The sequence below is a fragment of the Saccopteryx bilineata genome, chromosome 3 (assembly GCF_036850765.1).
Source record: "Saccopteryx bilineata isolate mSacBil1 chromosome 3, mSacBil1_pri_phased_curated, whole genome shotgun sequence".
Classification (NCBI taxonomy): domain Eukaryota; kingdom Metazoa; phylum Chordata; class Mammalia; order Chiroptera; family Emballonuridae; genus Saccopteryx; species Saccopteryx bilineata.
The window spans coordinates 202,207,821-202,234,022 of NC_089492.1; the positions used below are offsets into that span (position 1 = coordinate 202,207,821).

Genomic DNA, 26,202 nt, shown 5'->3' on the forward strand with positions numbered 1-26,202 from the left:
CCATTTGTTAAAGAGACTGTCTTTACTCCATTGTATGTTCTTACCTCCTTTGTCAAATATCAATTGACCATAAAGGTGTGGGGTTTATTTCTGGGTTCTCTGTTCTGTTCCATTGATCTGTATGCCTGTTCTTATGCCAGTATCAAGTTTTTTGAGTACAATGGCCTTGTAGTATAACTTTATATCAGGAAGTGTAATATCCTCCACTTTATTTTTCTTTTTCAAGATTTCTGAGGCTCTTTGTGTTCTTTTTTGGTTCCGTATAAATTTTTGGAATACGTGTTGTATATCTTTGAAGTATGATATTGGTATTTTAATAGGAATGGCATTGAATTTATAAATTACTTTGGGTAATATAGACATTTTAATGATATTTATTCTTCCTAACCATGAGCACGGTATATGCTTCCACTTGTTTGTATCTTCCTTGATTTCTTTTATTAATGTTTTACAGTTTTCTGAGTGTAGGTGTTTAACCTCTTTGATTAAATTTACACCTAGGTACTTTTTTTTTTAATTTCAATAGTGAAGGGGATTGTTTCCTTACTTTTTTTTCCTGACAGTTCATTGTTGGTGTATATAAATGCCACTGATATCTGAATATTGATTTTATATCCTGCCATGTTGCTGAATTCATTTATCAGTTTCAGTAGTTTTTTGACTGAGACTTGAGGGTTTTTTATGTCATCAGCAAATAATGCAAGTTTGACTTCTTCTTTTCCAATTTGGATGACTTTTATTTCTTCTTCTTGTCTGATTGCTGTGGCTAGAATTTCCAGAACTATGTCAAATAAGATGGTGATAGGGGGCACCCCAGCCTTGTTCCTGATCTTCAGGGGGTTGCTTTTAGTTTTTACCCATTGAGTATGATGTTGTCTGTGGGTTTGTCATAGATGGCCTTTATCATGTTAAGGTATGTTCCCTGTATTCCCACTTTGCTGAGAGTTTTGATCATACATGGGTGCTGGATTTTATCAAATGCTTTTTCTGCATCTATTGATATTATCACGTGGGTTTTATCCTTTTTTTTTTTGTTTATGTGATGAATCAGGTTGACTGATTTGCAAATATTGTACTAGCCTTACCTCCCCAGAATAAATCCTATTTGATCATGATGTATGATTTTTTTTTCATGTATTGCTGGATCCGGTTTGCTAATATTTTGTTGAGAATTTTCGCATCTAAGTTAATCGGATATTAGCCTATAGTTTTCTTTCTTTGTAGTGTCTTCGCCTGGTTTTGGAATAAGGATTATGTTCGCCTCATAAAAGGAGTTTGGAAGTTTTCCCTCCTCCTGAATTTTTTGAAATAGCTTGAGAAGGATAGGATAGGAGTTAGTTCTTCTTTGAATACGGTATTTGGTAAAATTTGCCTGTGAAGCCATCAGGCCCAGGATTTGTGTTTTTTGGGAGTTTTTTGATAACTGTTTCAATCTCTTTTGGTATAATCAGTCTGTTTAGGTTTTCTAATTCTTTCAGATTGATTTTTGAAAGATTATATGTTTTAAAAAATTTGTCCATTTCACCTAGGTTAATTTTTTGGCATACAGTTTTTCATAATATTTTCTTAAAATCCTTTGTATTTCTGCTGTATCAGTTACTTCTCCACTCTCATTTCTAATTTTATTTATTTGAGCCCTCTCTCTTTTTTTCTTGGTGAGTCTGGTTAAAGGTTTATCAATTTTGTTTACCTTTTCAAAGAACCAGCTCTTGGTTTCATTGATCTTCTGTATTGGGTTTTTTTTGCCTCTATGTCATTTATTTTTTGCTCTGATCTTTATTATTTCCTTCCTTCTAATTCCTCTGGCTTTACTTGATGTTCTTTTTCTAGTTCTTTTAGGTTCAGGGTTAAGTTGTTTATTTGAGCTCTTTCTTGCTTCTGAAGGTATGCCTATAATGCTATGAACTTCCCTCTCAGAACTTCTTTTGCTGTGTCCCCTGTCCCATAAATTTTGAGTTGTTGTATGTTCATTTTCATTTGTTTCAAGGAAGTTTTTGATTTCTTCCTTGATCTCACACAAGATTTGTTTTGTGTCCTAACATGTGGTCTACCCTAGAGAATGTACTATGAGCTCTTGAAAAGAATGTATATTTTGCTACTTTGGGTGAACAGTTCTGAAGATATCTATTAAATCCAGTTGATCTAGTGTGTCATTTAAGGTTGCTGCTTCATTGTTAATTTTCTGTGTGGAGGTTATATCCATTGGTGTTAGTGGGGTATTAAATTATAGTATTGCTGTTGATCACGCCCTTTTTGTTCATCGAAATCTGATTTAGATATGTAGGTGCTCCTATGTTAGACGCATATATATTTATAGTAGTTATATCTTCCTGTTATAATGCTCCTTTTATCATAATGTAGTGACCTTCTTTATCTCTTACTATAGCCTTTGTTTTAAAGTTTATTTTGTCAGATATTAGTATTGCTACCCCAGATTTTTATTCTTTTCCGTTTGTGTGAAATATTTTTTTCCATCCCTTTGCTCTCAATCTATGTGTATCTTTTGTTTTGAGATAGGTCTCTTGTAGGCAGCATATGTATAGGTTCTGTTTTCTTATCCATGCAGCTACCCTAATGTGTTTTGATAGGAGCATTTAATCTGTTTACATTTAAAGTTATTATTGATATGTGGTTGTTTATTGCCATTTTATTCTTTAAATCTATAATACTCTTTTTCTTGATTTTTTTTTTTTTTTTACTCTTTTTTACAGCAAACCCCTTAACATTTCCTGCAGTACTTGAGTTTTTTCTTTGGGAAGCTTTTTATTCCTCCTTCAATTTTAAACAATAGTGTTACTGGATAAAGAAGTCTTGGTTGTAGGCTCTTGTTTTGCATTACTTTGAAGATTTCTTGCCATTTCCTTCTGGCCTCAAGTGTTTCTGTTGAAAAGTCAGATGTCATCCTTATGGGGACTCCTCTGTGGGTAATTGACTTCTTTTCTCTTGCTACTTTTAGTATTTTTTCTTTATCTCTTAACTTTGGAATTTTAATTATGATGTGTCTTGATGTAGGCCTCTGGGTTTCTCATTACTGGGACTCTCTGTGCTTCTTGAACTTGTGTGACTTTTTTCTTCATCAATTTAGAAAAGTTTTCAGCTATGATTTTTTCAAAAAGGTTCTCTATCCCTTGTTCTTTCTCTTTTCCTTCAAGAACCCCTTTGATGCTAATGTTATTTCTCATATTGTCGCAGAGTTCTTTTATAGTTTACTTAGAATTTTTGAGCCTCTTTTTCTTTTTGCTGCTGTTTCTGTGTTTTTATTTATCTTATCCTCTAATTTGCTGATTCAATCCTTTCCTTCATCCAGCCTGCTGTTTATTCCTTCTAGTGTAGCCTTCATTTCTGATACTGTAATGGTCATTTCTTATTTATTCTGTTTTATTATTTCAGTGTCTTTTTGATGCTTGCAATTTCTTTATTTAGGTGCTCATTAAGTCCATCTGTTGTTGCTCTGCAATCCTTAAGCATCCTAACAATCATTATTTTAAGCTCTGCATCCAGTAATTTGGTTACTTCCATCTCATTCAGTTCTTTTTCTGGGAATTTTCTCTTGTTGATTCATATGGCTTCCATTCCTCTATTTTCTCATTTTTTTCTTTGTGCAGTTTGCAAGCTTGTGGGTCTGAGGTTGGTTTATGAAATGTGGCTTCTCCTTCAGGTCTTTATCCCTCGCCTCTGCTGATTGCTTGGACTTAAATTCCCTTTAATTAGTAGGGTCACTTAAAAGTCTGTATTTCCTTCCTGTTTGTTTGCTGAGCCCAGCAGGGAGCGTCTGTGTTTAGGATGGGGGATGTGGGCATATCTTGTTCTTTGGTCCCAGTTGAAACTCTATCCAGAAATGCAGTGGGTGTGACTTCTGAGAACCAGAAGGTGTGGTTTACGCAATTACTCTCTGGGGGCGGGGTGTGTTCTTCATATCGGAAGGGGAAAGTGTAGTTCAGGTCTCCCTGGAAACCTGAGTCACTGCCCCTCCACTTATGTCCTCTTTTTTGAACTGCCTTTCATGCTGATTGGAGCTGGAAAACTTTTTGCAGGTGGGTCAACTGGCTCCACACTAGGCTTGTGCTAGATGGAGCAAGTGACCCTCCCCCCCACAATTATGGCCTCCTTGGCACTGGAGAATGACTCAGCTCAGATATTCTTCTCATCACCATTTTTGTCCCTGTGCCTTGATCTCCCCACTTTCCTCATGCAAAACCAGTTCCCTTAGCCCTTCTCGCCCCCGGAGCCCCAGGCAAGTGGCTGTGAGCGATATTTTCTGTGCTGGCCCTTTAAGGCTGCAAGGTCTTCGCTAGCCATTTCCCACAGACAGAACTCCCGCCTTTCTTCCCACACAATGCTGCCAGGCTGTCTGCTCCAGTCTCTGGGTTTCTAGGCTGGGGCTCTGGTCCTGGGTCTGAGGACCCCACCTCTCAGGGTTTCTCTCCTCACAATGAGAAACTCTCTGGACCCTCAGCCTCTCCTCGCTCCTGGGAGCAGTGGAACCCCCACCACATCCCTGCACTCCCTACCAGGCTCAGTGTGGTTTCTTCTCTGCTCCTGAGTTTTCAAGTCCTGTTTTTTTAGTCCAAAGTTGGTTTTTCAGGGTGATCTTAAATTAATTTGTAATCCAGTTTGGTCCCAGGATGTGGCAGTCTGTGCATCTGCTTATTCCACTGCCATCTTGGAGTACCAGAAAATCTTATTCACAGCCACTTCTCTGGGGCTCTGGTGGAGGGAGAGCTGAGAGGACTAGAGTTGCATGAGGAGAGTATAAAGTTGGAGGGCCAGGGAGAAACACTGTGGGGGATGGCCACTGAAACCCCAGTTCTGACTAATTCTCTAATACTGCTGTCACCATCTTTTTGGGTGGAAAAATCAATCCTCTGGGTGGCAACAGCCTGAAGAAAGGCAACCGCTCCACCCTCGGGGGTCTCTCTTGCCCCTGTCATGGGGATAGGATAGTTCTGAGAAGCCAGAAAGTAGGTCAGTAGCCATCAGCAACTCAGTTTTCTGGTGTTGAGGCTGGAGCTTTCCCTGATGCACTCCTGAGTCTAAAACTGGTAATTCTGCCCCGTGGGAGACTCAGTAGAAACCGCCCAGAATGCAGGCAGACCATATCTCTGGGGACACACCCACTGCATTCATGGGGCCACATTCTCCTGAGGTTTGTGAAAACAGTCTGGACAGACTGACACCTGTGTTTGAGGGGGTGGAAACACAACCATCTTTTCTAATCCCTGAATTGTTGCAGGCTCTAGACTCTACTAGAGGTTTTTTAAATTGCCGAGCCCAACAAGCAGCCAGCAGACAGAGGCTGCAGGAGGCGGGACTCAGGGAACCTTGGTATTTTAAGTGGATCTTGCCCCAGGCCCCATGTGGGTAAAAGCTAGCCTAGGTATGTAGCTTGGTATTCTATGAGCACCTCAGTCCATCGGAGGCAGCCACAAACTCTAGATTGCTTGTAGCTCCAAGAAGGTTGCTGAGGGCCAGTCACAAGCACTGTCTACCTCTGGTCTGCACCGAATTCCTGCCAGGGAGGCCCAGGGCTGGCACATCCAGGGGCTAGCTGTGGAGAACATTGGTTCAGGACCTAACAGCCCTTGCTAGAATGGTATCTGAAGGACGGGCTCTTCACACCTGGCCTAGCTGAGGTGAGTTTCACTCTCTGTGATCAGCACCAGCACAGTGGCTCATGTGCACTGGATAGGGTGGAGCTTCAGAGTCAGCTGGTCTGGGTGCTGGATATCTTGCCCTATTGGGCTACGTTCCACAGGGGGAGAATAGAGAGTCTTTGAGCTTCAACATTTAAAGTGTGGGTCCCGGCCCTGGCCAGTTGGCTCAGCGGTAGAGCGTCGGCCTGGCGTGCGGGGGACCCGGGTTCGATTCCTGGCCAGGGTACATAGGAGAAGCGCCCATTTGCTTCTCCACCCCCCCTTCCTCTCTGTCTCTCTCTTCCCCTCCCGCAGCCAAGGCTCCATTGGAGCAAAGATGGCCCGGGTGCTGGGGATTGCTCCTTGGCCTCTGCCCCAGGCGCTAGAGTGGCTCCGGTCGTGGCAGAGCGATGCCCGGAGGGGCAGAGCATCGCCCCCTCGTGGGCAGAGCATCGCCCCTGGTGGGTGTGCCGGGTGGATCCCGGTCGGGCGCATGCGGGAGTCTGTCTGACTGTCTCTCCCTGTTTCCAGCTTCAGAAAAATACAAATAAAATAAAATAAATAAAGTGTGGGTCCCTGTGAGTTTATTGTTGGAGCTGGTTGAGGGGCTTAGCCACTTTCTGCGGGGGGCACAGTCAGCCTGAGGAGAGGACTCTCTCAGTATTCCTCCCTGAGACCAGGTTCTTTCCAGCTGTAAGAACTTCTGCAGAGGGGACTGTTGACCACACTCAATCTGAACCTGATGCTCACCTTGTTAGGAAGAAATAAAATTTGAGTATCCAACAGTGACTGAGGAATTAGGCTCTAGAGTAGGGGCCACATTCCTCATACTTAGCTTCTGACCAAGAGACCCCTGATGTAGGAGGTCCCACTAACATTGTATTCCCATCCTCAATTGTTCTAATCCACCAAGCTTGGAACCTGTAGAGTGGTTGGTTGGGTGAGGCCTCTCTGAGCCCACACTAGAGTCTTACTACAGGAGAATCTGTGGGAAGAACAGGCAGCTGCAAGAGGAGGTGGAGCAGATGAAAAGTAGAGGCAAATATTAGGGAGCTTGGGGCTTTTACAAAGCTGCTGTCATCTCTAAGCAGGAGGCAGCTGACAGTTATACATAGTTTGGCCCCTCCCACACTACCTAGGCACAGAAAACACAAAAACAGCAAAAAGAGCAGTATCCACAGACAGGTAGCCCATAGTGGGTTAGAAATAACAGCTGACACCAACACAAGAAGATCTAGAAACAACACTATTGATAGTGGGTGGCAGACAGCACTAACAAGCAGCATGCCCAAAGGAAGGGTCTAGCAGGCACCAGACACTTGAGAAAAAATACGCCCTACAGGACAGACATTGCATAGCGTGTAATACACATGATCAAGGTTGACCCTTAGAGCCAGCCAGCCTGAAGGAATAACTGTACCCACAAAAGGACGAACTAAATTCAATACTCATATACAATAAGAGGGAAAATAGTAACCTCAAGAATCATTCCTAGAACAAAGAAAACAGGTGGCCTGGAGAACAGTACCACCAAGCCTATCTTCCCATAAAGACCCACAAAATTTTCAAAGTCAGACAGCGCTACCTAATACACAGACAAAATGGGCTATGAAATGTGATGCAAGTAAATCAATAAGAGAAATCCCCCGAAAAAGAGCTAAATGAAATGGAACTACCAGATGCAGAGTTTGAAACGATGATTTTTAGTATGCTCAAGGATCTTAGAGCAACAATGGATAGACATAATGAGCACTTAAATAAAGAGATAGCAAGCATCAAAAAGGACATTAAAATCATAAAAAAGAACCAGTGAGAAATGACAAATACAATATCAAAAATGAAGACTGCAGTAGAAGGAATCAGGTGCAGGCTGTATGAAGCAGAGGATTGAATCAAAGATTTAGAGGGCAAGATAAACATATGCACAGAAGTAGAGCAGCAAAATGAGAAGAGGTGCAAAAAGACTGAGGAAACTCTAAGAGAACTCAGACAACATGAAGAGAAACAATATCCGCAACATAGGGGTTTCTGAAGGACAAGAAAACAAACAAGGTATAGAGAACCTGTTTGAAGAAATTATAGGTGAAAACTTCCCTAAACTGATGAAGAAAAAGTCACACAAATTCAAGAAGCACAGAGGGTCCCATTAAAGAGGAACCCAAGGAGGCCTACACCAAGGTACATCATAATTAAAATGCAAAAGTTAAGAGACAAAGAAAGAATGTAAAAGCTGCAAGAGAAAAGCAGTTAATTACCTACAGAGGGGCCTCCGTAAGGATGACATTTGACTTTTAAACTGAAACACTTGAGGCCAGAAGGGATTGACAAAAAATATTCAAAGGAATGCAAAACAAGAACCTACAAAGAAGACCGCTTTATTCAACAAGGCTATTGTTTAAAATTGGAGAAATATAAAGCTTTCCAGAAAACAAAGAAACAAACAAATACCTCAAGGCATTCATTATAACCAAACTGGTACTGTAAGAAATGTTAAGCAGCCTGCTGTAAAGAAAGCAGGAAAAAAAAAAGAAATAGAGAAAAAGAGGATTGTAGATTTAAAGAATAAAATGGCAGTAAATAAGTACATATTAATAATAACCTTAAATGCAAATAGATTAGATGCTCCAATCAAAGGACATAGGATAGCTGCATGGATAAGAAAACAGGACCTGTATATCTTCTGTCTGCGAGAGACCCACCTGAGAACAAAAGATACACATAGACTGAAAGTGAAGAGATGGAAAAAAGTTTTTCATTCAAATGGAAATGAAAAAAAAAGAGCTGAGGTAGCAATATTTATATCTGACAAAGTAGCCTTTAAAAGAAATATTATATAGTAAGGGATAAAGAATGTCACTACATAATGGTAAATGGAGCAATGCAACAGGAGGATATAACCATTGTAAACATCTATGTGCCTAATATAGGAGCACCTAAATATATATATAAAGCAGATTTTGATGGATATAAAGGGCAAGATAGACAGCAGTACTGTAATAGTAGGAGATTTCAATACCCCACAAACATTAATTAATAGAGCCTCCATACAGAAATTAACAAAGAAACAGTGGCCTTAATGACACAGAAGATCAACTGAATATAATTGATAGCTTCAGAACCTTTCATCGCAAAGCAGAATATACATATTTTTTAAGTGCTCATTGTATATTCTCTAGGATAGACCACAATTTTAGGACACAAAACCAGTCACAATAAATTTATGAAGATTGAAACCATATCAAGCATATTGAAACCATATCAAGCACTCTGATCACAATGGTATGAAACTAGAAATCAACTACAATAGAAAAACTGAAAAACATTCAAAACACTTGCAGGCTAAATAGCATGTTATTAAATAATGAATGGGTTTACGAGATCAAGTAAGAAATAAAAAATTTCCTTGAATCAAATGAAAATGAACATACAACAACTCAAAATTTACGGGACACAGCAAAAGCAGTCCTGAGAGGGAAGTTCATAGCATTACAGGCATACCTTAAGAAGCAAAAAAAGCTCAAATAAACAACCCTAAATCTAAGAGAATTGGAGAAAGAACAACAAATAAAGCCCAGAGGAAGCAGAGGAAGGAAATAATAAAGATCAGAGCGGAAATAAATGACATAGAGGCTAAACAAAAAAAGCAATACACAAGATCAATTAAACCCAGGGTTGTTCTTTGAAAAGGTAAGCAAGATTGACAAACCTTTAACCAGACTCATTAAGAGAAAGAGAGAGCCTGACTAGGTGGTGGTGCAGTGGATGGAATGTCGGACTGGGATGTGGAGGACCCAGGTTTGAGACCTCAAGGTCGCTAGCTTGAGTGCAGGCTCATCTGGTTTGAGCAAAACTCACCAGCTTGGACCCAGGGTCATTGGTTCAAGCAAGGGGTTACTCAGTCTCCTGAAGGCCCATGGTCAAGACACATATGAGAAAGCAATCAATGAACAACTAAGGTGTTGCAATGAAAAACTAATCATTGATGCTTCTCATCTCTCTCCATTCCTGTCTGTCTGTCCCTATCTATCCCTCTCTCTGACTCTCTCTGTCTCTAAAAAAAAAAAAGAGAGAGAAAAAAGGAGAGGAATGAAATAAATAAAGTTAGAAATGAAGGTGGAGATGTAACAACAGACAGCGTAGGAATACAAAGTGTTGTAAGAAAATGCTATGAAGATCTATATGCCAAAAAATTGGACAACCTAGGTGAAATGGATAGATTCCTAGAAACATACGGTCTTCCAAAACTCAATCTGGAAGGAAGAGGAAACCTAAACAGAATGATTACAACAAATGAAATTGATAGGAGTTATCGCAAAACTCCTATCAAACAAAAGTTCTGGAAGGCGAATTTTACCAAACATTCAAAAAAGAGCTAACACCTATACTACTCAAGCTATTTCAAAAAAATCAAGAGAAGACTTCCAAGCTCTTTATATGAGGCAAGCATTATCCTCATTTCAAAACCAGGTAAAGACACTACAAAGAATGAATACTATAGGCCAGTATCCCTGATGAACATAGATGCTAAAATTCTCAACAATATTTTAGTAAACTGAATCTAGAAACACATTTAAAAAATCACAATCAAGTGGGATTCATTCTGGGGAGGCAAGGATGGTACAACATTCATAAATCAATAAATGTGATTCATCACATAAACAAAAGGAAGGATAAAAATCACATGATTATATCAATAGTGCAGAGAAAGCATTTGATAAAACACGCTCCCATTTATGATCAAAACTCTCAGCAAACTGAGAAGACAGAGAAATACCTCAACATCACAAAGGCCATCTATGACAAACCCACAGCCAACATCATACTCAATGTGCAAAAATAAGAGCAGTCCCCTTAAGATCAGGAACAAGGCAGGGGTGCCCCCATTCATCACTGTTATTCAACATAGTTATGGAAGTCCTAACCACAGCAATCAGAGATGAAGAAATAAAAGGGATCCAAATTGAAAAAGAAAATTATCATTACTTGCTGATGACAGGATACTGTTTATAGAAATCACTAAAGTCCCAGTTGAAACACTACTAGATGTGATAAATAAATTTGGTAAGGTGGCAGGGTATAAAATTAATAGTCAGAAATCAGTGGCATTTTTATACACCAACAATAAACTGTCAGAAAGAGAAATCGAGGAAGCAATCTCCTTCACTATTTCAACAACAAAAATAAAATTAAGTACCTAGGAGCAAATTTAACCAAGGAGGTAAAAGATTTGTACCCGGAAAATTATAAGACATTGAAAAAAGAAATCAAGGAAGATACAAACAAGTGGAAGTTTATACCGTGTTTATGGATAGAAAGAATAAACATCATTAAAATTCTATATTACCCAAAGCAATGTATAGATTCAATGCAATACCAATTAAAATACCAATGTCATACTTCAAAGATATAGAACAAATATTTCAAATATTTATAAGGAACCAAAAAACAAGAATAGCCTCAGCAATCTTGAAAATGAAGAATAAAGTGGGAAGTATCACACTTCCTGATATCAAGTTATACTACAAGGCCATTGTACTCAAAACAGCTTGATACTGGCATAAAAACAGGCATACAGATCAGTGGAACAAACAGAGAACCCAGAAATAAACCCACGCTTTAATGGTCAATTGATATTTGACAAAGGAAGTAAGAACATACAATGGAGTAAAGACAATCTTTTTTTTTTTTTTTTTTTTAGGCTTTGAGGTTTATTTATTTTATTTTTTTATTATAATTTTATTTTTTTAATGGGGCGACATCAATAAATCAGGTTACATATATTCAAAGATCAACAAGTCCAGGTTATCTTTTCTTTCAATTATGTTGCATACACATCACCCAAACTCAGATTTTCCTCTGTCACCTTCTATCTAGTTTTCTTTGTGCCCCTTCCCCTCCCCCTTTCCCTCTCCCTTTCCCCCTCCCCCCGTAACCACCACACTCTTATCAATGTCTCTTAGTTTCACTTTTATGTCCCACCTACGTATGGAATAATGCAGTTCTGGTTTTTTCTGATTTACTTATTTCACTTCGTGTAATGTTATCAAGATCCCACCATTTTGCTGTAAATGATCCGATGTCATCATTTCTTATGGCTGAGTAATATTCCATAGTGTATATGTGCCACATCTTCTTTATCCAGTCATCTGTTGATGGGCTTTTTGGTTGTTTCCATGTCCTGGCCACTGTGAACAATGCTGCAATGAACATGGGGCTGCATGTGTCTTTACATATCAATGTTTCTGAGTTATATACCCAGTAGAGGGATTGCTGGGTCATAAGGTAGTTCTATTTTCAGTTTTTTGAGGAACCACCATACTTTCTTCCATAATGGTTGTACTACTTTACATTCCCACCAACAGTGGATGAGGGTTCCTTTTTCTCCACAGCCTCTCCAACATTTGCTATTACCTGTCTTGTTCATAATAGCTAATCTAACAGGTGTGAGGTGGTATCTCATTGCAGTTTTGATTTGCATTTCTCTAATAACTAAAGAAGATGAGCATCTTTTCATATATCTGTTGGCCATTTGTACTTCTTCCTGGGAGAAGTGTCTGTTCATGTCCTCTTCCCATTTTTTTATTGGATTGTTTCTTTGTTGTTGAGTTTTATGAGTTCTTTGTATATTTTGGATATTAGGCCCTTATCTGAGCTTGTTTGAAAATATCATTTCCCATTTAGTTGGCTTTCTGTTTATTTTGTTATCAGTTTCTCTTGCTGAGCATAACTTCTTAGTCTGATGTAGTCCCATTCATTAATTTTGCCTTCACTTCTCTTGCCATTGGAGTCAAATTCATAAAATGCTCTTTAAAACCCAGGTCCATGAGTTTAGTACCTATGTCTTCTATGTACTTTATTGTTTCAGGTCTTATGTTTAGATCTTTGATCCATTTTGAGTTAATTTTAGTACAGGGGGCAAACTCTAGTCCAGTTTCATTCTTTTGCATGTGGCTTTCCAGTTTTCCCAGCACCATTTATTGAAGAGGCTTTCTTTTCTCCATTGAATGTTCTTGGCCCCTTTATCAAAAATTATTTGACTATATATATGTGGTTTTATTTCTGGACTTTCTATTCTGTTCCATTGGTCTGAGTGTCTATTTTTCTGCCAATACCATGCTGTTTTGATTGTCGTGGCCCTATAATATAGTTTGAAGTCAGGTGTTGTAATGCCCCCAGCTTCATTCTTTTTCCTTAGGATTGCTTTGGCTATTCAGGGTTTTGTTATAGTTCCATATAAATCTGATGATTTTTTGCTCTGTTTCTTTAAAAAATGTCATTGGAATTTTGATGGGAATTGCATTAAATTTGTATATTGCTTTGGGTAATATAGCCATCTTGATTATATTTATTCTTCCTAACCAAGAACAAGGAATATTCTTCCATCTCATTATATCTTTCTCGATTTCTCTTAACAATGGTTTATAGTTTTCATTATATAAGTCCTTTACATTCTTTGTTATGTTTATTCCTAAGTATTTTATTTTTTTTGTTGCAATTGTGAAGGGGATTATTCTTTTGAGTTCCTTCTCAGTTGTTTCATTGTTGGCATATAGAAAGGCTATTGACTTCTGTATGTTAATTTTGTATCCTGCGACCTTACTGTATTGGCCTATTGTTTCTAGTAGTCTTTTTGTGGATTCTTTGGGGTTTTTGATGTATAGGATCATATCATCTGCAAAAAGTGATACCTTTACTTCTTCTTTTCCGATATGGATGCCTTTTATTTCTTTGTCTTGTCTGATTGCTCTGGCTAGAACCTCTAGTACCACATTAAATAAGAGTGGAGAGAGTGGAAAACCCTGTCTTGTTCCTGATTTAAGGGGGAAAGCCTTCAGTTTAGTGCCATTTAATATGATGTTAGCTGATGGTTTATTATATATGGCCTTTATCATGTTGAGATATTTTCCTTCTATACCCATTTTGTTGAGAGTCTTAAACATAAAATTGTGTTGTATTTTATCGAAAGCCTTTTCTGCGTCTATTGATAAGGTCATCTGGTTTTTGTTCTTTGTTTTGTTGATATGTTGTATTACGTTAACCGTTTTATGTATGTTGAACCATCCTTGAGATTCTGGGATGAATCCCACTTGATCATGATGTATTATTTTTTTTAATATGTTGTTGTATTCGATTTGCTAGTATTTTGTTTAGTATTTTAGCATCTGTATTCATTAGAGATATTGTTCTGTAGTTTTCTTTTTTTGTGCCATCCTTGCCTGGTTTTGGTATGAGGGTTATGTTGGCCTCATAAAATGTGTTTGGAAGTATTGCTGCTTCTTCAATTTTTTGGAAGACTTTGAGTAGAATAGGAACCAAGTCTTCTTTGAATGTTTGATAAAATTCGCTGGTATAGCCGTCAGGGCCTGGACTTTTATTTTTGGGGAGGTTTTTAATGGTTTTTTCTATTTCTTCTCTACTAATAAGTCTGTTTAGGCTTTCTGCTTCTTCTTGACTCAGTCTAGGAAGATTGTATTGTTCTAGGAATTTATCCATTTCTTCTAGATTGTTGAATTTAGTGGCATAAAGTTTTTCATAGTATTCTACAATAATTCTTTGTATATCTACGGTGTCCGTGGTGATTTCTCCTCTTTCATTTTGGATTTTGTTTATATGAGTTCTTTCTCTTTTTTCCTTGGTAAGTCTTGCCAAGGGTTTGTCAATTTTCTTGATCTTTTCAAAGAACCAGCTCTTTGTTCTATTAATTTTTTCTATAGTTTTACTGTTCTCTATTTCATTTATTTATTTATTTATTTATTTATTTATTTATTTATTTATTTATTTCTTCTGAAGCTGGAAACGGGGAGAGACAGTCAGACAGACTCCCGCATGCGCCCGACCGGGATCCACCCGGCATGCCCACCAGGGGTAACGCTCTGCCCACCAGGGGGCGATGCTCTGCCCCTCCGGGGCGTTGCTCTGCGGCGACCAGAGCCACTCTAGCGCCTGGGGCAGAGGCCAAGGAGCCACCCCAGCGCCTGGGCCATCTTTGCTCCAATGGAGCCTTGGCTGCGGGAGGGGAAGAGAGAGACAGAGAGGAAAGAGGGGGTGGTGGGTGGAGAAGCAAATGGGCGCTTCTCCTATGTGCCCTGGCCGGGAATCGAACCCAGGTCCCCCGCACACCAGGCTGACGCTCTACCGCTGAGCCAACCGGCCAGGGCCTATTTCATTTATTTCTGCTCTGATTTTTATTATCTCCTTTCTTTGGCTGGTTTTGGGGTTTTTTTTGTTCTTTTTCTAGTTCCTTAAGGTGTGAAGTTAAGTGGTTCACTTTGGCTCTCTCTTGTTTGTTCATATATGCCTGAAGTGATATGAACTTCCCTCTTATCACTGCTTTTGCTGCATCCCATAGATTCTGATATGTCGTATTGTCTTTTTCATTAGTCTGTATATATCTTTTGATCTCTGCACTTATTTCTTCTTTGACCCATTCATTTTTTAAAAGTATGTTGTTTAGTTTCCACATTTTTGTTGGATTTTTTTCCTCCTTTTTGCTGTTGAATTCTAATTTCAAGGCTTTATGATCAGAAAATATGCTTGATACAACTTCGATTTTTCTGAATTTGCTGATGTTCTTTTTGTGGCCCAACATATGGTCAATTCTTGACAATGATCCATGTACACTGGAGAAAAATGTATACTCAGTCACTTTGGGATGAAATGTCCTGTAGATGTCTATCATATCCAGGTGCTCTAGTGTTTTGTTTAAGGCCACTATGTCTTTGTTGATTCTCTGTTTGGATGACCGATCTAGAGCCGTCAGCGGTGTATTGAGGTCTCCAAGTATGATTGTATTTTTGTCAGTTTTTGTTTTAAGGTCAATAAGTAGCTGTCTTATATATTTTGGTGCTCCTTGGTTTGGTGCATATATATTAAGAATTGTTATGTCTTCTTGATTCAGTGTCCCCTTAGCCATTATGAAATGGCCATTTTTGTCTCTGAGTACTTTTCCTGTCTTGTAGAAAGCATTATGAGATATGAGTACTGCTATGCCTTCTTTTTTTTGGATGTTATTTGCTTGGAGTATTGTTTTCTAGCCTTTCACTTTGAATTTGTTTTTATCCTTTTTACTTAGATGAGTTTCCTGTAGGCAGCATACAGTTGGATTTTCTTTTTTAATCCATTCTGCTACTCTGTGTCTTTTTATTGGTGAGTTTAATCCGTTTACATTTAGTGTAATTATTGACACTTGTGAGTTCGTTATTGCCATTTTATAGATTGCTTTCTGTTAGTTTTGTGTCTTGTTTGATCCTTCTCTTTCGTTTTTCTATCTTTTGTTTTTATTTGGTTGTATTCCATACATCTTTCCTCTGTTGCTATCTTTTTTATCTCATGTGCTTCTGTGGTGGTTTTTTCAATGGTGGTTACCTTTAAGTAATGAAAAGGGTTCTTACCCTGTTCATTGTAGCGAACTATTTTGTGAGTACTTTTGCACTCCATCGTCCTTTGCTACTGTTAATCTCCATCCTCTACCCCCTTTCTTTTGGTTGTTGTCACAGTTTAAATTTGGTTTTATTGTGTTCTTCTTGGAGCTTTTACTTGTGGCTTTATTTTTATTTGTTCTTTGTATCTGATTGGAGAACCCCCTTTAGTAATTCCTGGAGTGGGGGTTTTCTGATGATAAATTCCCTCATCTTTTCTGTATCTGTGAATGTTTTTATTTCTCCTTCATATTTGAAGGATAGTTTTGATGGGTATAGTATTCGTGGCTGAAAGTTCCTCTCTTTCAGGACTTTAAATATTGGGGTCCACTCTCTTCTAGCTTGTAGAGTTTCTGCTGAGAAATCTGACAATAATCTAATGGGCCTTCCTTTATATGTTGTATTCTTCTTTTCCCTGGCTGCCTTGAGAATTTTTTCTTTGCCATTGGTTTGTGCCAATTTCATTATGATGTGCCTTGGAGTAGGTTTATTGGGGTTCAGAAAACTCGGAGTTCTGTTTGCTTCATGAATTTGAGGCTTTAGTTCTTTCCACAGGCTTGCTAAGTTCTCATCTATTATTTGTTTGAGTATATTCTCCATTCCATTTTCTCTCTCTTCTCCCTCTGATATACCTATTATTCTTATGTTATTCTTTCTGATGGAGTCAGATAATCTTGTAGGGCTATCTCATTTTTTTAAATTTTTGAGTCTCTTCTTCTCTCTGTTGTGCCTCAAGTTGCTTGTCTTCTATTTCACTAATCCTCTCTTCTTTCTGGCCTGTTTTATTAGCCAAGCTTGTTACCTCGTTTTTCAGCTCGTGAATTGAGTTTTTCATCTCTGTTTGATTTGTTTTTATAGTTTCAATTTCCTTGGACATATATTCTTTGTGTTTATTGAGTTGTTTTCTGAGCTCCCTCAATTGCCTTTCTGTGTTTTCTTGTATATCTCTGAGTATTTTTAGGATTTCTATCTTGAATTCTCTGTCATTTAGCTCCAAGGTTTCCAATATATTAAATTTTTTCTCCATAGATTTTTCCTCATCTATCTGTGTTACTTCTCTTTCTTTTGTATCCATGATATTTGATTTTCTCTTCCTTAATGGCATCTGAGGGTGTTTTTGTTGATAGTATTAATGAGATTTCATAAAAAATAAAGTTAAAAAAATAAAAAATTGAAAAAAGTTGTTTTTTAAAAAATTAATAATGAAATAATGAAAAATAAAACAATAAAAATTAAAAAAAAAGAAATTATTCTCCCCCCTCCTTTTTTCTTCTCCTCTCCTCTCCCCTCTTTCTTGAGAAAATCTTGTGGTGAACTGTGAATTATATTGTATTTAATAGAACAAACAATGCCTGTAATGGAGGGCCTGAATTGGGGAAAAGTAATAAAGGGGCAAGAAAAAAAATAATAAAAAATAAAATAAAAAAATAAAAAAAGGGGTTATGGACCCACAAAAAGCAAATAATGAAAAAATTTGGATCAAGAATAAAATGATTTGCGTTTAGGTGTTGGTTGACTAAGAGTTATGAGAGAGGAGTAAGAGGGAAACAGGAAAATGGGAGGACAAATTAAAAAATTTCTGTTGTATTTAATGGAACAAGAGCTTGATCAAATGGAGGGAGAGCCAGGGATGGCAGCACTGCTAGTGAGTTAAAAAGGTGAAGTAAAAACCCCCCAAAATGCCACAAACATAAGTTTGAGTCCCAGATAAAATAATTTGTTCGTTAATGAGGTTTGAATGAGAGGAGACGTAAAGGAGAAAGGAAGAAACTAATATAGAGGGAGAAAAGATAGAGAAACAAAAGAGGGAACCACTAAAGGAAGAATAAAGAAAAAAGAGGAGAGAGAGAGATTGTTAAGGTTTTTGGAGTGCAACCCTCATAGAGAGAAAGGAAGAGGAAAAAAAAGATAATGGGAGATGTAACACTTATAGGTAGTGTAGTTCAAGGAGAGTGTAGTTCAAGAAGAGGAAAGAAAAGATAATGGGAGATGTAACACTTATAGGTAGTGTAGTTCAAGAGAGAGTAAGACCGGTAGAGAGTTAAACGACCAAATTGGAGGAGGGAAAAAAAAAATCAAGGATGAAGATAAGAGAAACAAACGAACAAATATAATAAAATGGGATAGGTTATAAAGTCTGCGGATTCTTCTTGATTTTGAGAGGTTATCTTCTTGCTTTTTCTTTTCTCTCCCTCTTCCTGGTCGGCGACTCTGTACCCCGGGTTCTGCCCCTTTGGCACGCTCAGGTAGAGGTTTGCAGTTGATAAGTCTCTATGGCGATGTCATGTATTGTGCTTCAGTCTCATTGGCAGTCGAGGCTCATTAGCATTTATAGGCTCCGACAGTGAGAGAGTCCGTGTTCCTGGAGCCTCTCTCCTAGTCTTTCCTTCCTCAATTAGTAGCCTGAGAATCCAGCTATGGGGTTGCTGCTGCCTCTGCCTGGATAGTAAGAGGCTCAAAGAGCTGGCAACTCCCCACTCTATTCCCACTCAGCACAGGACTCTGGGTAAGGCTCAGTCAGTCAGAGCCGCTAGCATAATCAGCTGGGGCTTCCGCCCACTCAAAGACCTCTGGCTCTGCCACTCTGTCCGGTAACACAGGCGGGCACCCACTCCTGGGACGCTTGGAGGAAACTCTCGTTCACTATCTGCATGCGTAGACCATGATGTTAGACCGGAAGTCTCGCCCTCTGAGTGAAACCCCCCCGCCCGCAGTTGGAATTGGCTCTCGCTCCCTCCCTGTGTGCGGCTTTTTCAAGGCGCTGGGGCGGCCTGAGACTCCATCCTCGGCCCACACAAAGGCCCCCAACTCTGCCCCTCCGTGGGACAACACGGGCTCCCACTCCCGAGGTGCTGGGAGGAGTCTCCTGCCCACTCTCCGTGCGTGCAGACCAGGATGTGAGGCCGGAGTCTTGCTCTCTGAGTGAAACCTCCCGCCCGCACTGAAAAGTTCCAGTGTTGGAATTAGCTCTCGCTCCCTCCCCGTGTGCGGCTCTCCCAGGGCACTGGGGCGTCCCGGAGGCTTTCGGCCCACACAAAGGCCTCTGACTCTGCCTGTCTGTGGAGTAACATGGGCGCACCCTCCCGGGGCTTTGGAAGGAATCTCTCGCCCACTATCTGCACACGCCGACCAGGTGATCAGGTAAAATGGCTGCCCCGCTTGTCTTTCTTTGTCTGGGTTTGGCGCGAGTGTTAGCTGTATTGCCTAGGTTGTCACAGGAACAGTTTTTCCTCGGCTTGGATCTCCGTGCCACAGCTTGGTTCGGCCGTTTGTGCCGCGGCCTGGATCTATTCACCCCCTTTGCCCGCCTTAGTTTCTATATTCTCAGTTTTCAGTGAAAACCGCCCTGTTTAGGTTAGTGAGGAAGGTGGAGCATTTCTCACTCCCTATTTCCTTCGGGGTTTGGTTATATATTTAGCCAATTTTTCGCTCGATCATACCTTTGGGTGTATTGCGAAACATCTGGAGGCTCCAAGGATAGGTTTTTCTGTTTCTGGTTGAAGATCTTGTTGAGTTTTGGGGGAGATTTATCGGTATCGCTTCCTACCCCGCCATTACTCTGACGTCATCTCAAGACAGTCTCTTTAATAAATAAATGGTGATGGGAAAATTGGACAGGTACATGCAAAAAAATGAAACTATACCACCAACTTGTACCACTCACAAAAATAAACTCAAAATGGGTAAGAGACTTAAATGTAAATCACAAAACCATGGGCATCTTGGAAGAAAACTCAGTAAACTCCCCGATATCTCTCATAGCAATATTTTTGCCAATTTATCTCCATGGTCAAGTGAAATAAAGGACAAGATAAACAAATGGGACTATAGCAAACTAAAAGTCTTTTGCACAGCAAAAGACACTGTTAACAAAATAAAAAGACAACCTACACAATGGGAGAACATATTCACCATTATATCTGATAAGGGGTTAGTAACCAAAATTTATAAAGAACTTGTAAAACTCAACACCAGTAAGGTAAACAATTCAATTTAAAAATGGGCAAAAAATCTGAATAGACAGTTCTCCAAAGAGAACATACAGATGGCCAATAGGAATATCAAAAATATTTCAATGTCACTAATGATCAGAAATGCAAAGTAGCCTGACCAAGGGGTGGCGCAGTGGATAGAGCTTCAGACTGGGATGCAGAGTACCCAGGTTCGAGACCCCGAGGTCGCCAGCTTGAGCGCGGGCTCATCTGGTTTGAGCAAAAGCTCACCAGCTTGGACCCAAGGTCACTGGCTCGAGCAAGGGGTTATTTGGTCTGCTGTAGCCCCACAGTCAAGGCACATATGAGAAAGCAATAATGAACAACTAAGGTCTTGCAAAGAAAAACTGATGATTGATGCTTCTTATCTCTCTTCGTTCCTGTCTGTCTGTCCCTGTGTATCCCTCTCTCTGACTCTCTCTCTGCCTCTGTAAAAAAAAAAAAAAAAGAAAGAAAAAGGAAAAAAATGCAAATTAAAGCCACAATGAGCTACCACCTCACCAACTCACACCTATCAGAATGGCGCTTATTAACAAATCGATACACAAATGCTGGCGAATGTGTGGGATGCTCCTGCTCTGCTGGTGGGAATGCAGACTTGTGCAGCCACCGTGGAGAACGGTATGGCATTTGTTCAAAAAATTAAAAATAGAACTGCTTTTTGACCCAGCCAATCCACTTTTAGGAATATATCCCAAGAATAAAAAATCACTGATTCAAAAGGAGAAATGCACCCCCATGTTTATGGCAGCATTATTTACAATAGTGAAGATCTAGAAACAGCCCAAATGTCCATCAGTGGACGAGTGGATTAATAAGCGATCGTACATATACACAATAGAAAACTATGGGGCCGTGAAAAAGAAGGAAATCTTACCTTTTGCGATGGCATGGATGGACCTGAAGATTATTATGCTAAGTGAAATAAGCCAGGCAGAGAAAGACAAATATCATATGATCTCACTTATATGTGGAATTGGATGAACAAGGTGAACTGAGGAATGGAATAGAGGCAGAGGGAGGGTCACAGGGAGCAGAGGGACAGCTGTCAGAGGGAAGGGGATGAGGGGATGGGATCAGAGAAAGTGAAGGGATTAGTGAAATTATATATACATAACACAGAGATACAGATAACAGGACAGCAAATCACAGAGGGAATTAGGGGTTTAAGGGAAGGGGGACAAAGGGGGTATAATGGGAGGCATGGGAGTGGGGGTGAGGGGGATACTTGAATCCATGTTAACACAATAAATTAATGAAAATTAAAAAAAAAGAAAAAGATGACTGCATACACAAAAAACAAAAATCTAATACCATATTAAAAGCCACTGAATTATGTACTTTAAAAGGGTGAATTTATATCATATGAATTCTCAAATTTTTAAAATTAAAAATCTGTGAACAATGTGTTATGGAAGTTTTACTTTGAATTGCTGAAAACTGGAAACAACTCAGCTATCCTTCAGTGGTAGAGGAATAAGCAAACTGGTACAGACACATGGAGGAATACTACTTAGCAGTAAAAAATGAACTGCTGGTGGATGGTTCTCGAATGCAATTTGCAAGTGAAGGCACTGGGATTCAGAAGACTATATACAATGTGGTTCTGCTTATATGAATTTCTGAGAAGTACACTATGAGAACAGAAAACAAATAAGTGGTTGTGAGGAGGGGGAGTTGTGGGGGGGCAGTTGAAAATTGGCCCCAGGGGACTTTGAGGTGGTGGATGTGCGATATACCTTGTTGGGGGAGGTGCTACACCTAAAAGATTGAATTTTACTGTAAGTCATACTTCAATAAGCCTGATTCTTGAGTGATTAAAAAACATTTGTTTTTGGATTAGTTTTGAGGTTTACCATAAATTAAATTGGTTTCATGTTCTAAGTTATGAAAGGCTTCTGTTTTATTTTCAATAGTACTTAGTTGTGCTGGAGACTTTATTTTGGAATTATTGGAAGATAGTAAATACTGAAATTTAAAGAACAGAAAGTTTCATAACATCAAAGTATGGTATGAGAAGATTAATACTTTTTTTTTTTAACTCCCCAAAGGTGAGGAAGAAAATGCTTCCCGTTCCACTGGATGGGCATCCTATCTGCATAGCTGGTCTGGACTTAGATAGATGGAAAGAACATTATTAACCAACTGCAACCTGGCACAAATGGTTCACATATATTGCTGTCATTCCTTCATCAAACAGTGTGTATACACACACACACACACACACACACACACCTATATGTATTTGTACATACAGATGTCACAAATACAGGGGTAGACAAAGTAGGTTAACAGTTGTAATGCAAATAAGTCATACAAGAATAAACTATGTGTTGCGTACTCACAGCTGTAAACCTGCTTTTGCCCACCCCTGTACTTAAGAGGTCTCAGCTTGAAGTAAAAGTATGACAGCCTGTTCAGGGATGCCATCTAGCCTATGTCTGTGAGCTCCCCCACGCGCTGCCCGGTGAGAACCCAGGAATGCATTCACTCCTCTGTCTGGAACCTCAGTACCTGACTACTTCTGGGCAGTACTGTGAATCTTGAAATTAAACTAAATTTTGGTACCATATCAACTGGAACTAAGGTTTTTAAGATAATGTTGCAAGAATATTTATTGCAAGATTAGATTTGCAGATTTTTATTAGTTATAAATTGTTAAATTTGTTAATTAGGACATGAAGGAAAATGTTTATTAAGGGACTGTAAGTTAAATATGCAACAGTTAATTATGAGACTAAGTTAAAATACAATTTATGTTACTTCAAAGTGAACTCTTCCTTCTTCTCTGTCAAGTACTGTAAGTTATCTAAGAGTTCACTGTGCTGTCACAGCCTAGTGTTCTGGTGTGCACTGACTGAGGAGCTAGAACTGCCACCTTACCTGGGCTGGTCTTGTGGTGTCTCTCTAAAACTCTTGTGGCTTACCTCCTTGTAAGCTGTGAGCCTATTTTGAGAATTTTCTCCATCTCCCCAAATAAAAATATATCAGTACACTGACTGTGTCACTCAGCATTTTATCTAAATCTGAAACTGGTGCTTCCCATGTTTCAGAAGATAATGTCATTCTGTGTTTTCCATTTGAAGGGAACTTAGAAATGAATGTTACATTTCCACAGTTCTTATGAATAACTGGATGGTGGTATGACTTGCCTTTGATGCCTCTGAATATATTTTGTTAATAGATCAAAATTATGTTCTTAAATTATAAATTTGGGAATTCTGTTTTTAATATTTAAATTGCCATATAGTATGTTCTATGAAGGTCTCTTTTAAGCTTTTAAATTTATATTCTAATTTTCAGTCTTAGCTGGTGAACTGACTGTACTTTGACTACTCAGAACATTAACTTCAATTTAATTTGCTGCTGACATGTTGAGTTTGATCTTTAAAAAATATCTCCTATGTCTGTCTTTTCTCCTGTTTTAGAAGAACAGACCTAACTAGTGAATGGATTAATGAAAATGCATCTATTTCAGAGCTGACTTTAAAAGTTTAATTTTTTTACTTTATAAACTATGGAGATAAGTATGCCAGCAACACACAATGAAACTGTAATAGTATTTAAATATATTTCACTTTCTCTTTAAGTCTAGGCCTTTTGAAGTCTGTTAACTGTTTTTGAAATATAGTTTCTACTTATGAATGTAATAACAAAAATACCTTTGTGCATGATTAAAAATTATTACTTTGATTACTAAAGGAATACTCTTTCATGGTTTTAGCAAGGAAAGGAAATATGATTATTTTAGTATATGTATCAAATATGTTTATATATTTTTATTCCTACTCTTTTAGATACTGTCTTTTGAGGTTTTGAATTAGTTTATGAATTGAAAACTCAAAGTTCCTTTACTGCTGTCTTTACACAGTTTGGATCTACAGTATCAGATGCTTGAGACACAGAGATTGACCTTCCAGTACATGGTCGTGGACCGTGGTGCCTGCCATGCCTGACAGCCATTCCTTTGGCACTGCCGCCTTCCTTAGCCTTTCTTTGGTACCACAGGTTTCAGCGTCTCTGGAATGTAAGGCATCTCTTGTACTGGGTGAGCTTTGCTTACCCTCCAAATAGTATAAGATCGAGGGGAAAAAAAATTTTTTTTTAATTCATTTTAGAGAGGGGCGGGGAGGAGCAAAAAGCATCAACTCCCATATGTGCCTTGACCTGGCAAGCCCGGGGTTTTGAACTGGTGACCTCAGCATTCCAGGTCGACTCTTTATCCACTTTGCCACCACAGGCCAGGCGAATTATACTTCTTTAAACAAACTTTGGGAATTATTTTCTTTTACCCAAGCTTTGTCAGAAGTATGGCCAAACTTCATACTAGCAAAGCTGAGGCTTGCTAGAGGCCCACAGTGCCTCGTTTTCTTTTTAAACCCCATGTTAGTTGATTATGTAGCTGGAAATATGTAGAATTGATGAGGAGTGTTATGTTTTCCATAAAGACATAATTTTGGTACTGGGTGAATGACACAGCTCACAAAACAAGTTCTCATACCATATAATTAAGCTATTCTATTTTCCTTTGGTATCTGAAAATCAGCTATTGCTTTAAAATAAATACAAGGAAAACAACCTGATAACTTTGCAGTTATCTTTGAACTAATTTTCCCCCATGAGTGTTAAAAAATTATTTGATTCTTTATGTATAAGTTATATTTATAGAAGGGAAATCTTTTTTACCTGCATCCAGAACAGATTACATGGGAAAAATCAAATTATTACTTAAAATTTTTGTGTGAAAAGAACACTGAACATGGTGAGGAAATAAGATTGTAGTTTCGATAATGGAGGTGACAGTCCAAGTTTCCCTTTGAGGATGGGCTCTGAACCCATGTAGTGGTTACCTTTCTAGCTGTTTGCCTAACCTTTAAGATGACAACACGCCCCTCCATTGCTGTCTCTTCTCTGGGAATTTTACCCTACCACCATACAAAGTGCAGGAAGGCCAACCATAATCAACTGAACCAGATACAGATCCTAAACCCAAGTCAAATTAATTAACTTATCTCAGGAATGTGGATTTGGGACTACAGAGTCAAGTCAGCATCTTTATAACTGGCATTGTGCCATGTAAATGCAGGAGATCTGGAATAAGCAGAGAAAGCCCACCAACAGAGTGTCAAGAAGGCTACACAGACAAGCAGAGGAAACAGAAATGTGGGGTGAGAATTCCAAGAGCCTTCAATACTGCTTCTAACCCCAGAGACTGAGGTGCAATGTCTTCTTTTTAAAAATTTTTAAATGTTATTTTTATTAATTTTAATGGAGTGACATTGATAAATCAGGGTACATATGTTCCGAGAAAACATCTCCAGATTATTTTGACATTTGATTATGCTGCATACCCCTCACCCAAAGTCAAATTGTCTTCTGTCACCTTCTATCTGGTTTTCTTCATGCCCTCTCCCTCTCCTTGCTCGCCCCCTCCCCACACCTCTACCCCACCCCCTGTTACCATCACATTCTTGTCCGTGTCTCTGACTCTCATTTTTATGTCCCATCTATTTATGGGTTCATATAGTTCTTAGTTTTTTCTGATTTACTTATTTCACTCCGTATAATGTTATCAAGGTCCATCCATGTTGTACGTGATCCGATGTCATCATTTCTTATGGCTGAGTAGTATTCCATAGTATATATGTACCAAAGCTTTTTAATCCACTCGTCCTCTGATGGACACTTGGGCTGTTTCCAGATCTTTGCTATTGTGAACAATGCTGCCATAAACATGGGGGTGCATTTCTCCTTCTGGAACAGTTCCATGGTGTTCTTGGGGTATATTCCTAAAAGTGGGATAGCTGGGTAAAAGGCAGTTCGATTTTCAATTTTTTGAGGAATCTCCATACTGTTTTCCACAGAGCCTGCACCAGTCTGCATTCCTACCACCAGTGCAGGAGGGTTCCCTTTTCTCCACATCCTCGTCAGCACTTACTTATTCTGTGTTGTTTTGTTGATGAGCACCATTCTGACTGGTGTGAGGTGATATCTCATTGTGGTTTTAATTTGCATTTCTCTAATGATTAGTGATGTTGAGCATTTTTTTCATATGCCTGTTGGCCATCTGTATATCCTCTTTGGAGAAGTGTCTACTCATTTGTTTTGCCCATTTTTTGATTGGATTGTTTGTCTTTCTGGTGTTAAGATTTGGAAGTT

General features: G+C 38.9%; 1 protein-coding gene across 6 annotated transcripts in view; it reads left to right on the forward strand.

The window, feature by feature from the left end:
* The window catches only part of GCC2 (GRIP and coiled-coil domain containing 2), a 137,659-nt gene extending 113,496 nt beyond the window's left edge, over positions 1 to 24,163 (forward strand). For 3 of the 6 annotated variants that reach the window (XM_066268570.1, XM_066268573.1, XM_066268574.1), the window contains one exon: positions 22,095 to 24,151. In XM_066268570.1, the coding sequence (XP_066124667.1) occupies positions 22,095 to 22,165 (71 nt within the window). In that variant the 3' untranslated portion in view covers positions 22,166 to 24,151. Of the gene's footprint in view, positions 1 to 22,094 lie in introns of all 6 variants that reach the window. The other 3 variants (XM_066268571.1, XM_066268572.1, XM_066268575.1) reach the window with 3 other exon arrangements.
* The last annotated feature ends 2,039 nt before the right edge of the window (positions 24,164 to 26,202 follow it).